Source organism: Scyliorhinus canicula, chromosome 2, assembly GCF_902713615.1.
Source record: "Scyliorhinus canicula chromosome 2, sScyCan1.1, whole genome shotgun sequence".
In the NCBI taxonomy this organism is placed as follows: domain Eukaryota; kingdom Metazoa; phylum Chordata; class Chondrichthyes; order Carcharhiniformes; family Scyliorhinidae; genus Scyliorhinus; species Scyliorhinus canicula.
The window spans coordinates 272,678,823-272,695,050 of NC_052147.1; the positions used below are offsets into that span (position 1 = coordinate 272,678,823).

General features: G+C 45.7%; 1 protein-coding gene across 1 annotated transcript in view; it reads right to left on the reverse strand.

Annotated features, from left to right (window-relative positions):
- The window catches only part of LOC119962143 (contactin-associated protein-like 5), a 1,043,235-nt gene that overhangs the window by 105,133 nt on the left and 921,874 nt on the right, over nt 1-16,228 (reverse strand). Inside the window, exon 20 of the mRNA XM_038790068.1 lies at nt 13,976-14,109. Coding sequence (XP_038645996.1) covers nt 13,976-14,109 — 134 coding nt within the window. The remainder of the gene's footprint in view (nt 1-13,975; nt 14,110-16,228) is intronic.

Consider the following 16,228-nt stretch of genomic DNA (forward strand, 5'->3'; position numbering starts at 1 on the left):
GAGGAGTCCTGGGCAGAGCCAAGGGAGAAGCCCCGTACAACTCGAGCATTCCCAGAGCTACTCCCCTGGAGGACAGGTAGTGCAACTGCATTTACAATATAGACACATGTATATACAGATTATAATCCGGCGTGAATCACATTCACCACACCCTGTGCAAGCAGAATCTTGTAAATAAACCCATTAAACTATGTTATACAAACTCAACGAGTGCCACCTCTGATTCTTTCTCATTACAGCTACAACAAAGAATGTAACAGTCTGATATTCTGCTACTAAGATAAACCAGCTTTACTTAAATATTGTTTTTATAACTATGAGGGATTTAACAAATATATTGCTCACAACAAGACTGAGAGGTCCTCAACCTTTAAGCAAGCTTGCTGCAAAAACGAAAAGCCTCACACTACTGGTTGGTAGTGAACTGATCCAAATACTTTCCTCGAGGTGGCACAGAATTGTAGCAGCTTTGTAAATAGGACCTTGCTGGTGATAAAAGGAGAGAATATTCCTTTCAGCAATATTTTTTTCAGCAGTCAATAAACAGCTAGACAGAGTTTATGTGATTAGTTAACTCAGAGCAAAGAGAGAGAGCCTCCAAGACTTTTGGATGGTGAACATCTTGGGCACCGCTTTGATGAATTATTTAAGCGACTCTTTTTTCATTCCTCTTCAGCCAGTGTTTGCTTTCCTACAAGGCATCTCTTGCAGTGCTTTTCCAATCAGAGAAGACACGGTACCTTGCACTCGGTCCCTCAGGAACACCATCATCAGCTAGACTTACAGAATCGTCTTACATGAGGAAAAATGAATCTATTATCCGTGCAAAACTACATTACCCATCTGGTTCATAGAAGTGTTCAGAAGCTTTCGGTTACAACATGTGGCATGAACAAGGGTTCAATTGAACAGATACAGCAAAACATTTCGACAGACCTCAGTGGGAAGCGTTTTCATGGTCCTATGTGAACCTATGCGCAGATTGCAGTTATACTGCACTGACGTTGAGTGCATAATGCAGTTGACAATACTTGGGTCTTGCTGCAGACTGATAATCACAAACAAAAACCTGCATTTACATAGCTAAAAGCAAAATACCGTTCTTCCTCAATACCTGTTCCCATGTGGACTCGTGTAAATATATTCACTGTGAGATTGAGGGTGGGAATTTTGGAAACAATTGGTGGGGCCTTCCTGGACAGCCGCGTTGGCAAGACAATGGCCCATATTCAACAGCACTTTCACCACAAGCTTTTTATTTATTCGTTCATGAGACATGGGCATCGCAGACTGGGGCAGCATTTATTGCCCAGCCCTAATTGCCCTTGAGGGGTCAGTTAAGAGTTGTGGATCTGGAATCGCATGTAGGCCAGACCAGGTAAGGACAGCAGATTTCCTTCCCTAAAGGTCATTAGTTTACGAGATGGATTTTTCGGACAATCGACAATGGTTTCATGGTCATCATTAGGCTTTTAATTCCAGATTTTTATTGAATTCAAATTTTGCCATTACTGGCTGTCTCGCCGTCTGATTAGCCAAGCCCTCACCTCACGTCTCACCGTTAACAAGAGGGAGCTGCTTTTAAACGCTCCCACCCCTCTCACTCCCAGTCAACACACAGGCATCGCAGTGCGCAGACCAGCTCCTCGCTTTGAGGATTTAAACCTGGCCAGGCTCCTCGACACTGTCGATGTGAGATGGTGAGCCCTTAAGAGCTGGGGAGAGAGGGGCTTGAGGACCCCACAAGAGGTAAGTTGGGTGCAGTAGGAGGGTCTGGAGACCAGGGTGAGGTGGCTGATGGGGTGTCAAAAGATTGGGGAGGAATTGAAAAATGTTCCCCAATCCGTGACTCGTCTTCCAGGAAATGATGTAAAGTATGGTCTTGGCGGGGCGATTCTCTCCAAGGCCAGAAACAACAGCAAAGTTGGTTAAATAGCGGAGTCTTTCTCGGCATGCACGCGCCCAAAATGGGACTCTGATTTTGTCCTGTTAAATTATGCCCAGAGTCATAGAATTTAACAGCGGAAAGAGACCCTTCGGCCCATCGCGTCCATGCTGACCATCAAGCATAGATGCCAAGAGATTGTTTCTGCTTATTTAGGGAAGTTAAAACTTGGGAGGAACCATCTCAAGGTAAGGGCTGAACGCTTAGGGCTGAGATGAGGCAAATTTACTTCTATTATAATCTCAGCTGATGTTACAGCTGGAGAAGTCATATCCCAGGGTAGAAACTGACTTGACAGACCATAACTTTTATTTCTTTTGTTCAGAACCATGGGAGGCAGCTACTGAACAGAATCACAGGAGTCTGATGATGGATTTTCAAAACAATAATAAAATATTTATTAAATAAGGGGAAAAAAGTATGTTACACTACTCCTTCCCCCACAACTGTACCTTTCCAGATATCAGATTCGAAGGGTAGAACAAGTTTAAAAATCTATCTTCCCCCAAAATCTAATGTTCCCAATACATATATGTAGTCAGACACATCACATTCTGAAACCAAGTGACAGATGCCACTAAAAGCAACTTCTGTGAATTTATCATCAATTAACACAGCCCACAGACACTTGTCACATTGTGAGACACAGAAGCCTAAGGTGCGATCTACCGGCCACATTGCGCCCGAATGGTGGCGCTGCCTGTAGATGCCAAGAGATCCCTCTTCCAGGATCTAACCAGCTCACCATGCCTTGTGAGACCTAACGCGATCGCGCGAGATGTATCGATCTGAATCCCGCCCATTGTGGGCGGGATCACTATCCAGAAAATCTGCATATTAGAGCAAGACAGCTAATCTCTAATCCAATTGCCTCAGTGACCTTGGGCGAGCACCATTCAGTGCTGGTTCCCACAAATGGGTAACAGATGGAATGGAATTTAGGGGGGTCTCCCAGGGAATCATAGACCCCCAGGTGGTTACCTTCTGGCAGGTTGGCACCCTGGCACTGCCATATAGCACCCTGGCACTGCCACATGGGTGCCAACATGGCACTGCCAAGGTTGCACTGCTAGCTGCGATGCACGTTCTCATACCAATCAGCTGCTGATTCTTTGCCAATACTATAGAAGATTATAACAGGGCAGCGTCTGTGTTTGAACTTGCAAAGGGGCTTGTTGCATTGAAAGTTATCTGTGCTTCATAATTAGTAAGCAAGTAAACCTGGCAGACTGCAGACGGACAAGAAGGGGGCTCACTACCACCTTCTCAGGGGTAATTAGGGATGGGCAACAACTGCTGGCCTTTCCAGTGGTGCTCACAGCCCGCAAAATAATTAAGAAACCATTACGTCACCTGCCAACGCAAGATGGCAGCCTGCACAACGGTCTGCGCATGTGCGGAAATCTATTGCACTTTTGGCGATTGATGCCACCGCTTTTCCTCGAGAGTGTGTCAGTATGCACAGGCAGGCCACGGGAGGTGCTGGGCAGTATTTGCAGGGGGGAGGTTTACGAAAATCGACAATAGTTTCATGATCATCACTGGACTTTTAATTCCAGACCTTTATTGAATTAACATTTCCCCATTTGCAGTGCTGCGATTTGAACCCGGGACCCCAGACTACTCTGGATCTCTGGACTACTAGTCCAGAGAAAATGACACTCGGCCACCACCTCCCACTTGTAATCAGAGACGGGATCTTCGGGGAATGTGTCTGCAGTTTCATTGTCCCCCCGGGCAAGTGTTTGTAGTTACAGCATGGCTCTTTGATATTTCACCTTTTAAATGTTCTGGCTCTGTTAACAAATGTGCATTGTTTGCTGGTGTCCATTTGTCCAGGTCTCACTGTTTGTGTAGAATGACTGATCAACTTGACTCTGTCAGTTGAAATCAAAGCTCTGGACCAGGATTCTTACGTTGCCTTGTCACAAACCCTGGATTTCCCAAAGGATTAAGAGATGACGTTTGAAAAGCCTTAGCAGTTACGTTGCAGGGAAACACAACAGCAACGCCCCACAAGCAGTCAATGAGAGGAATGGCCTGAGGTGAGAGCTGCTTTTCATGGTGGTTGTTGAGGGCAGAATGTTGGCTGAAATATCCTCTTTCAAAAGTGCCCCAAGTGTCTCTCACATTCACCTGACCAGGCTTATGTTCACCAAACCCATTCTAAAAGGCAACAATACAACGCTACAACGCAACCCTACAACCCCTTCAGTACTGCACTTCAGTGTCAGTCTGGATTGTGTTCCTAAATACGCACGTGGAGCTTGAACGCAGAAGCTTCTGACTCTGAGCGGAAGATGCTATTAACTGAATCAAACTGAAACCCACATGGGTTCAAGCATCACTTGGGTGCATAATCCAGGATGGGAGATGCTCAGAAAGTTTCAGCACCATCAGAAATGACATTTTTCAAATAATGGATTAAGCCGCAGGTCCTGTGCTGGTGAATGTGAAAGGTGACAAGTTTGTGGGACAGCAGGGATTTTTCTTGGTATCATGGTCAAACGGCAGAAATACCCTTAAACAACTGTAACTAAGAAGAAAGGTAGCTCCTTTTAAAACCCCAAGACATTTTAACGCGATTTTCAGCCGCAGAACAACTTTTGAAGTTGACCTGTTGTAACTCAGGACATTGCCACCTTGTCTGCTGTTGAGCAACAACTATTACATTTCAAAAGTAATTCACTGCTTGAAATGATAAGGCACAGCATTAATGTTTGCTTCAATAAGTGAACGACTAGTGAAATCCTTATAATGCAGCATGACAAACGTAGCAGCACCTCACAATGTTTCCCTTCATGGATGGAATCTAACAATGGTTAGCGACTCATAGCCTTTCTGCAACATTTGGAGATCATTTTCTTATATCATCAAATGATTATGATTTATGAATGTTTAAGTTAATTTTAATGAGGAATATTAGGAGCACTCTAATAGGCCCAGCATGAAACGCCTTCAGCAACTGCCACCTTGAACGTTCCCAAAACCTGGATTTTTCTTCATTCGTTCGTGGGATTATGGGCGTCGCAGGCTGTGCCAGCATTTATTGCCCATCCCTAATTGCCTTTGAGGGGGCAGTTAAGAGTCAACCACATTTCCATAGGTCTAGAAATGTAGGCCAGACCAGGTAAGGATGGATGGCAGATTTCCTTCCCTAAAGGAGATTAGTGAACCAGATGGGGTTTTCCAACAATTGATAATGGTTTCATGGTCATCATTAGACTTTTCTAATTCCAGATCATTTTTATTGAATTCAAATTTCACCATCTGCAGCGGCGGGATTTGAACCTGGGCCCACAGAGCATTACTCTGGGTCTCTGGTTTACTAGCTCAGTGACAATACCACTACGCCACCACCTTCCCCCAGCACTAAACAGTTATAGCCTGCCCGAGACCTACAGGGAGCGAGCAATCACTTGTCCTGTGAGCCTCGCCGAATACGAGCTCCCCCGCTCAGAGGCTGGGGATCCCTGGATCATTCATGGTAAAAGTTTGGGATAAAGTCCGCCAGGGGTGGAACCGACAGGACAAACCCGGCTGCGATCTGATGTATACTGTGAATTCCTTTGTTTGCAATAAATGAAAATTGTTTTTTTTTTTAAATCACAGTACCCAATTATTATTTTTTTCCCAATTAAAGGGCAATTTAGCGTGGCCAATCCACCACCCTGCCCATCTTTGGGTTGTGAGGGCGAAACCCACGCAAACACAGGGTGAGAATGTGCAAACTCCACACGGACAGTGACCCAGAGCCGGATTGAACTTGGGACCTCGGCGCCGTGAGACAACAGTGCTAAGCACTGCACCGCCGTGCTACGCAAAATTGTTTTCTTTTAACCAAGTCGGTTCGGACTCATTTGTAGTCTCCCAAGTAAACTCACTAAGGCAGACTATCTGCCTCACTGCTTCTACCTACAGCTGCTGTTCTTTTACAATCCTGTGACTCAACAAAAAAATCTTTGAACAAGAGACTGAACACCAGGGAAAGCCAGATGTAATTCAAGAGGGAAGCTGCAGGGGCTGCATTGACATTGGACTATGTCAGAATTACACGTGGAAACACCACCCACTCGTGGAAACACCACCCACTCGTGCGAACACCACCCACTCGTGCGACTCGACCAATGTGGTCTACCTCATACGCTGCAGGAGAGGATGTCCCGAAGCGTGGTACATTGGCGAGACCATCCAGACACTGCGACAACGAATGAACGGGCATCGTGCAACAATCGCCAGGCAGCAATGTTCCCTTCCAGTCGGGGAACACTTCAGCAGTCAAGGGCATTCAGCCTCTGATCTCTGGGTAAGCGTTCTCCAAGGCGGCCTTCAGGACTCGCGACAACGCAGAATTGCCAAGCAGAAACTTATAGCTAAGTTCCGCACGCATGAGTGCGGCCTCAACCGGGATCTTGGATTCATGTCGCATTACATTCACCCCCCACCATCTGGCCTTGCAAAATCCTACCAACTGTCCTGGCTTGAGACAATAGGGGGCTGGTTCAGCTCACTAGTGGGCTGGTTTAGCTCACTAGGGGGATGGTTTAGCTCACTGGGGCTGGTTTAGCTCACTAGGGGGCTGGTTTTGCACACTTGGCTAAATCGCTGGCTTTTAAAGCAGACCAAGGCAGGACAGCAGCACGGTTCGATTCCCGTACCAGCCTCCCCGGACAGGTGCCGGAATGTGGCGACTAGGGGCTTTTCACAGTAACTTCATTGAAGCCTACTCGTGACAATAAGCGATTTTCATTTCATTTCAATTCACACCTCTTTACCCTGGGATTATCCCTCTCTCTGGATCTGCAATGATTTGATTACCTGCTAATGCTTGCATTCCAAGCATTGTCCGGCATCTCTGACTTTGTCTATATAAATGTTTCCGGAACATACCTATCCATTCACCTAAGGAAGGAGCAGTGCTCCGAAAGCTCGTGTTTGAAACAAACCTGTTGGACTTTAACCTGGTGTTGTAAGACTTCTTACTGTAAATAAAACAAATCCTTCATCCTGTCTGAAAGATACTGGGACTTAAATAGTTACTGGGCACATCTGCAGTTTGGGGAATCACTTTCATATAAATGAATGGAACAATTCGGTTCGGAATATTGTCGCTCGATCCTTTCATGGGATGTGGGTGTCACTGGTTAAGCCAGCATTTGTTACCCATCCCTAATTGCCCTCGAGCTGAGTGACTTGTTAAGCCATTTCTGAGTGCATTGAATTGTGCTATGGGTTTGGAGTTTCCTTGCTGTGGGATTTATTAGCTTAATTTAAATTTCACTAGCCGCCATGGGAGTTGAAGTCAAGCTCCCAGAATATTAGCTTGAGTTTCTGGATTGTTAATGCAGTGAAATTGCCACTATGTCATCATCCCCCCGAATATACTGCATTGACAAACCAACTGGAATACTACTTTAAATTACATATGAAATACAACCTGGAATACACATGGAACTGTAGCTATATTTGATTAGCACGGTCTTATTTTTGTCACACACACTACAATCTCCAGTCTTCTGAAGCCGATGCACCAGAAATACGTAATTCTACACATTTTAATCTTGATGGTGTGATATACTACCACACCTCAGTCCAACATTTAAGTTACGCAATCAAGAAAATAAACATCAGTGTCGGATTTTCTGGAGTGGGAAGGATTGTGGTGTGCCCTGAGGGTTCAACATATTCCCTTGTGTTGCGCCCTGTGAGTTCAACTGAGCCTCCACAACTTAAATTGCTCACTTCCTGGGCCAGAGAGGTTGTGTGGCATCACAGGAACATAATTCTCTTCTTTAAAAACATATTTCCAATGCGAAGTGTAATCCCTAATTTACAGTAGTGATTGGCAGTTAATGACAATTGTAGCAATTTCTTGTAACACATGGAGTGGTTGTGGATGCGTTGCCATTTTGCAATGTGAAAGATTGAATGCACAAATGTCTCCATATCTAACCTTGACTATTCCAACATGTTCCTGACTTGCAGCAGTGCAAATAATCCAAACATTAATGGTGGTTTGCAAACGATTAATTGTTTTTCACAGGACGATTTACAAATTAACGTCTTCCCGTACCAGCCTCCCCGAACAGGTGCCGGAATGTGGCGACTAGGGGCTTTTCACAGTAACTTCATTTGAAGCCTACTTGTGACAATAAGCGGTTTTCATTTTTCATTTTTTCATTGAGGGCCATTAGGCTTTTCACTATTTTGGCAGAAGATTCTGGGCCATTCTGCTGGAAAATATTTCAATTCTAACAGAGGTAAATATGTCATGTGAAATAGATGGTTCCAAGGTAGCACAGCACATTGGAGCATTAATGTGTAATGTCTTAAAATGGAAGGTCAGGGCTTGTACACGTGGGCGTCACAAGTGTTGCCACTTGTGGCAAAAGGGGTAATTTTAACTAATAATAATAATTGCTTATTGTCACAAGTAGGCTTCAATACAGTTACTATGAAAAGCCCCTAGTCGGCACATTCCGGCGCCTGTTCGGGGAGACCGGTACGGGAATTGAACCCGCGCTGCTGTCTTGTGCTGCATTACAAGCCAGCTGTTCAGCCACTAAACCAGCCCCCAGGCACAACATCTGAACAACCTTCAATTTATAGAACATAGAACATAGAACAGTACAGCACAGAACAGGCCCTTCGGCCCTCGATGTTGTGCCGAGCCATGATCACCCTACTCAAACCCACGTATCCACCCTATACCCGTAACCCAACAACCCCCCCCCCCCCCTTAACCTTACAATTTCTACCACTTAAAATACTTTTCATCCAAGACAGCATTTTGCCAATGAGTGTTACGAATACATTTGATTTTATCACTTCCGACAGTCTCCTCGCTGGTCTTAATTATCTATAAAGTCTATAACAATAACTTACAAACTTATTGTGCCTTTAGCATAATAAATTTCCAAAGATGACTTACATGAGTATCCGGCACCAAGTCACATAAGGTAACATAGTGCAGATAGTTTGGCCAAAGTGCTAAGTTTTGATGAGCATCTTAAAGGAAGAATGTGGTAGAGAGGCAGATAATTCCAAAGTTTAGGCCAAGGTAGCTGAGGACATGGTCACCAATGGAGGAACAATTACAACTGGCCTGCTCAAAACTTCAGGATTAGGTAGGTAGCTATCTCAGAAGGTTATGGGGCCGACGGCAGTAGCAAAGATAGGTAGGTGGTGGCGGTGGAAGGATATAGAGACATATGCACATCCAATCCTTCACTAGTGTTCTGATACTTGGGGATACCTTCATAATCTCCTTGATACTCTTGAATAGAATACAAACATCAGCACTTATTTCACGGATTGCTTCTCTTTCATCTCCTCTCTCTCCCCGTTACAGCTTTGCTTGACCCTTCATTCAAACTGACTGCTGTCATCATTGATTCTATGAATTTCTCCTCTCTGTTCCAAACAACAACTATACCCCTCCTTATCCATGCACTCTAACCGTGCTGGCACATTTAAACTCATTGGGTGGGATTCTCCATTCGGGTGACTATGGACGAGATTCCCTGTCCTGGGATATCCGGAATGTGTTTCTCAATGGGATAGAGAATTGGGCATCAGGGAAAGGTGATGCCCTCCTCCCAATCCCCCCCTCCCCACCCAATGGCAACGGGAATGAGATCCATGCTGTCTGCTAATGGGAGCATGTAAATGGGTTGTAGTGAGCTTGGATTACTTGTGGTCTCCAGCAGCGTGGCCATGATGTGGTTGACCTCGTGGTGTACCGACGTGTAATTCGTTGGATAAATTGTTGCAGCTTTATCCCTAGTACGTCAAAGAGAGGTAAGTGCATTCCAAGCACTGAGTGCATTCCAATCACACAAGCGTGTGATTTCACTGCACACACCACTCTTTGATGTGGTCAATGTTCACAAACATTGGGCTTTCACCACGTAAGCCACTGAAACGTGAAGAGGAATGAATGAATCAAAGCTGCAGCTGGTTTGTAGAAGCTGTCAATCACAGACTACTGCTGGAAAGCTATCAATGGCTTGCAGCTAATGGATCTGAGGGAACCAGACACAGGTCAGAGCTTCCCTCCTTCCAAGAAAGGACATGTGGAGCTGCAAGGTAAGTGCTACAGCTGTAATTCCTCTCACTGCCCCTGTCTGGACTGCTCTCTAGCTTCCAGGCAGGGCTCTCTTTTCTGGGGGAGGAGGGGTGTTCTGAGAAGAGGGGTCTGTGGGGGGGGGGGGTTCCTTTAAGCATGGAGTCCCTGTGGGGTCCACCCGATTACAGGGGTCCCTGTGGCTGTATCCCTATTACAGAGGTACCTGTGGCTGTATCCCTATTACAGGCGTCCATAGGGGGGGTCTACGTTTTACAGAGGTCCCTGGGGGGTCTCCCATTACAGGGGTCCCTGTGGGGGGTCTCCCTTTTACAGAGGTCCCTGGGGATCCCCCAATATAGGGGTCACTGAGAGGGTCTCTCTATTATAGGGGTCCCTGTTGGGGTCCTGCAATTACAGGGGTCCCTGGGGGGGTTCCCCTTATTACAAGGGTCCATGTAGGGTTATCCCTAGAACTGGGGTCCCTGTGGGGATCCCGCTATTACAGGGGTCCCTGGGGGGTCCCCTATTGCCTTGATCCATGTTGGGGTATCCTTGTTACAGGGGTCTCTGCGGGGGGGGGGGGGGGGGAGACATAGGGGGGATCTGGTAGAGGAGGCGTGGCCAGAAAGTGCATTCTTGGGGGCGAAGTGGCCCTAGAATGGGCTTGGATGGTTTCTATCAGCATGGTCCTCGTTTGGTGGATCACACGTTGGGCCAAGGAGTAAACTGTCGCCCCCTTGGCCCAAGGTCCACCATGCCAGAACCAAACTGGTAGAGGCTACATGTTGAATCGCGCCCTGTGATTCCTGGCCGCGGGGGCCCGAGAATCATGCAAGGCCAGAGTATTGGGCATTGGGCTCACAAAATGGATGCACATGGGTCATTAAGACCCATTTGTATTTATTTACACGCTCCGGCTGCTGAAGACGTGAACCGGTGCCAACAGGGAATGGGAGAATCGCGATTGGGCCGGCACCTGGCGTCAATCCCAATCTGCCCCAATGCCCAATTCTCCGTCTTATTGGGGAAAGCGATCTGGGTGTCGTTGGACAGAGAACCCCGCCCGTTATTTCCAAGGACCTCAAAATGCCAGGGGGCGGGATTCTCTGTCCTGCCAGCAGGAATCTCCGTTCCCGTAGATGACCAATGGTCACCCTCACACTGTCGGGAAACCCGTGGCTGTCAGTGCGATGCCAGCGAGGTGGAGGGGCACGCCGCCGGAGAATCCCACAGAAGATAGAAAATAGAATATAGAACATAGAACGATACAGCGCAGTACAGGCCCTTCGGCCCACGATGTTGCACCGACATGGGAGGTCAAAAACTAAAGGCCATCTAGCCTACACTATGCCATTATCATCCACATGCTTATCCAATAAACTTTTAAATGCCCTCAATGTTGGCGAGTTCACTACTGTTGCAGGTAGGGCATTCCACAGCCTCACCACTCTTTGCGTAAAAAACCTACCTCTGACGTCTGTCCTATATCTATTACCCCTCAATTTAAGGCTATGTCCCCTCGTGCTAGCCACCTCCATCCGCGGGAGAAGGCTCTCATTGTCCACCCTATCTAACCCTCTGATCATTTTGTATGCCTCTATTAGGTCACCTCTTAACCTTCTTCTCTCTAACGAAAATAACCTCAAGTCCATCAGCCTTTCCTCATAAGATTTTCCCTCCATACCAGGCAACATCCTGATAAATCTCCTCTGCACCCGTTCCAAAGCTTCCACGTCCTTCCTATAATGAGGCGACCAGAACTGTACGCAATACTCCAAATGCGGCCGTACCAGAGTTTTGTACAGCTGCAACATGACCTCATGGCTCCGGAACTCAATCCCTCTACCAATAAAGGCCAACACACCATAGGCCTTCTTCACAACCCTATCAACCTGGGTGGCAACTTTCAGGGATCTATGTACATGGACACCGAGATCCCTCTGCTCATCCACACTGCTAAGAATTATACCATTAGCCAAATATTCCGCATTCCTGTTATTCTTTCCAAAGTGAATCCCCTCACACTTCTCTACATTAAACTCCATTTGCCACCTCTCAGCCCAGCTCTGCAGCTTATCTATGTCCCTCTGTAACCTGCAACATCCTTCCACACTGTCTACAACTCCACCGACTTTAGTGTCGTCTGCAAATTTACTCACCCAACCTTCTGTGCCCTCCTCTAGGTCATTTATAAAAATGACAAACAGCAACGGCCCCAGAACTGATCCTTGTGATATGCCACTCGTAACTGAACTCCATTCTGAACATTTGCCATCAACCACCACCCTCTGTCTTCTTTCAACTAGCCAATTTCTGATCCACATCTCTAAATCACCCTCAATCCCCAGCCTCCGTATTTTCTGCAATAGACGACCGTGGGGAACCTTATCAAACGCTTTACTGAAATCCATATACACCACATCAACTGCTCTACCCTCATCTACCTGTTCAGTCACCTTCTCAAAGAACTCGATAAGGTTTGTGAGGCATGACCTACCCTTCACAAAACCATGCTGACTATCCCTAATCATATTATTCCTATCTAGATGATTATAAATCGTATCTCTTATAATCCTCTCCAAGACTTTACCCACAACAGACGTGAGGCTCACCGGCCTATAGTTACCGGGGTTATCTCTACTCCCCTTCTTGAACAAAGGGACCACATTTGCTATCCTCCAGTCCTCTGGCACTATTCCTGTAGCCAATGATGACATAAAAATCAAAGCCAAAGGCTCAGCAGTCTCTTCCCTGGCTTCCCAGAGAATCCTAGGATAAATCCCATCAGGCCCCGGGGATTTATCTATTTTCACCTTGTCCAGAATTGCCAACACTTCTTCCCTACGCACCTCAATGCCATCTATTCTAATAGCCTGGGTCTCAGAATTCTCCTCCACAACATTATCTTTTTCCTGAGTGAATACTGACAAAAGGTATTCATTTAGTATCTCGCTTATCTCCTCAGCCTCCACACACAACTTCCCACCACTGTCCTTGACTGGCCCTACTCTTACCCTAGTCATTCTTTTATTCCTGACATACCTATAGAAAGCTTTTGGGTTTTCCTTGATCCTACCTGCCAAAGTCTTCTCATGTACCCTCCTTGCTCGTCTTAGCTCTCTCTTTAGATCCTTCCTCGCTTCCTTGTAACTATCAAGCGCCCCAACTGAAACTTCACGCCTCATCTTCACATAGGCCTCCTTCTTCCTCTTAACAAGAGATTCCACTTCTTTGGTAAACCATGGTTCCCTCGCTCAACCCCTTCCTCCCTGCCTGACTGGTATGTACTTATCAAGAACATGCAATAGCTGTTCCTTGAACAAGCTCCACATATCCAGTGTGCCCAACCCTTGCAGCCTACTTCTCCAACCTACACATCCTAAGTCATTTCTAATGGCATCATAATTGCCCTTCCCCCAGTTATAACTCTTGCCCTGCGGGGTATACTTATCCCTTTCCACCACTAACGTAAAGGTCACCGAATTGTGGTCACTGTTTCCAAAGTGCTCACCTACCTCCAGATCTAACACCTGGCCTGAGATTCCTCATTTCGTTCGACCTTCCCTTAATTCGAATTTTTGCTTTTAATTAAGAGTCCCCCGTTATTTTTTGTGCCAATTAAGGAGCAGGTTATAGTCGCCAATCCACCTAACCTGCGCTTCTTTGGGTTGTGGGGGTGCAGCCCACGCAGACATGGGGAGAATGCGCAAACACCAGACGGACAGTGACCCACGGCTGGGATCAAACCCGGGTCCTCAACGCCACAGTGCCAGTGCTATCCACTGCGCCACTATGCTACCCTTTAATGCTACATCCGTCATTTATTATCTAATTTGTCTTCTTTTTGATTTCCATGGTGCATTTCATTATTCTTCGCCAGAAAAACTGCTTTCTCAATTTTAACTAAAATCATCTCTGTGTTTGTGTTTGTATCTTCCTTGTTGAACATGTGGGAGCATTACCTGAACGTAGACATCTCTCCCTTCTCGATCAATCTTCACACTGTGGAGTTGTCCATTTGCCAGCTTTGTGCCATCGATGCTAAAGACATCAGTTTCTTTATCGTTTTGCAGCTTGTATCTGATCTGGAGGCTCCCTAAAACAAGAGTTGATTGGTTTTAATTAAAAAGATAAGAACCTATAGGGAAATAACACCAAGCTTGCTGAAAGAGCCAGTACAAAATTTCTAACAAGAACACGCAAAATGAAAACCCTATGGCCACACGGCAAATAGAGCAGCAAACCATGCCAAACTCGTGTCAAAGTCCATCCATAATACTTGCTGTGACTAGTGGAGCTAACAGCCTTGAAGACGGTCACATCTGTCGGCCAACTCATCACTGATCCATTCTCAGACCAGACAAACATGTTCTTCATTAAGTTGATTGGAAATGTTAATCAAATAAAATTGGGGAATGAACAGCTTTTTAAGGATGACTCCACTTACCGCTTATCATTATAACTTTTGGGTTTGAATGATGAATGTTTATATGGACACAGAAAGAAGGATCAGAGTAGTCCTCTGGGCCCCTCTAGCCCATCTGCCATTCAATAAGATCGTGGCTGATTTGTTTGTGTTTTGAATTCCACATTCCCATCAAGCCTCAATAACTTTTGAGTCCCTTATAGAATCAAAGAATTTACAGTGAAGAAGGAGGCCATTCGGCCTATTGAGTCTGCACCGGCCCTTGGAAAGAGCACCCCACTTAAGCTCACGCCTCCACCCTATCCCTGTAACCCAGTCACCCCACCTGACTTTTTTTGGACACTAAGGGCAATTTAGCATGGCTAATCCACCTGACCTGCACATCTTTGGACTGTGGGAGGAAACCGGAGCACCCGGAGGAAACCCACGCAGACACGGTGAGGACATGCAGACTCTACACAGACAGTGACCCAGCGGGGAATTGAACCTGGGACCCTGACACAGTGAAGCAACTGTGCTAACCACTGTGGTACCGTGCTACCCCTTGTTATCTAACAAGAATCTATCGACCCCAATGACCCAGCCTCAAGTTGCACATCTGAGAGAAAACAAAAACTCCTATGTCTGTCCTAAAATGGCAGCCCCATATTTTCAAACAGTGTCCCCTAGTTCTGGAACTAGTCAAGACAGTTTTCAATGAATCATCATCAGAACCTTGGCTCACCGCCCAGGGTGCCTCACCCCACCCTGTCACATCTTGGGCTTGCAGAAGGTTCCTTCTTGTTAATATGACCCTGGTCCAGACCCCAACAGTGGCCAAGATGCTGGACAGAAACCTCAATATCTTTATTTTAATTTTGTAAGACTGTGAGGACAGGGCACCTCGCTCCAGGAGTGATTTCACACAAAAATAGGGATATGGCATTGTAAAACAAACTTTATTACTAACACAATATTAAGTAAAATATCTTTAACATCATACAAGAAAACAGCTTACAATTACCCCTCAAACAATGGTAATCAATATAGTGACGCAATAACCCTTAACTGCTATCTTTATTCCCACTCAAACAACAGAATCATCTCATATCTCAATCCACTTTTAAATACAGTTAGCACCCATGAATACTTGCTGATCAGAGCTGTCTGAATACTCCACTTTGAGAAAGAGAAATGTTTTGGCATTGTTTTAAACAAAGAGACCTGACCTTGTCAGAACAATGCAGGATCTCTAGCTGAAGTCTTCAGAAACAGTCTTCACTGTTTGAATTCACAACTGCCCGCTTTTCTGAAAAATGCCTGCTGCTCTAGCTCCCCCCATTAGTTACATCATCTTTCCAACTGAACACAATGTATCTATTTAACTACTCCATAGGGAACCCTCTTAATAATATAAACAAAAATCCCATAGCCCAAACTTTTACAATGCTTTAATTGCACCTCTGGATTTCAAAAAGCCAACCTCTCTTGCAAACCAGGATTTCTGAAAACACTAGTGCAGCAGTCATACACACACAAACCCAGCTGTTAACCCTTACCCAACCAAATACTTTTAATATAATATAATGTATCCAAAATTCCCAACATTCACCACATTGTCACAAAACTAGTGATGCCAAGATATACTTTGGGATGCGTTCTGCTTCATGGCACCTGTATTTAATCAGATGAGCTGTGCTCAGAAAGCTAGTGATTCCAAACAAACCTGTTAGACTTTAACCTGGTGTTGTAAGACTTCTTACTGTGCCCACCCCAGTCCAACGCCGGCATCTCCACATCCTGTATTTAA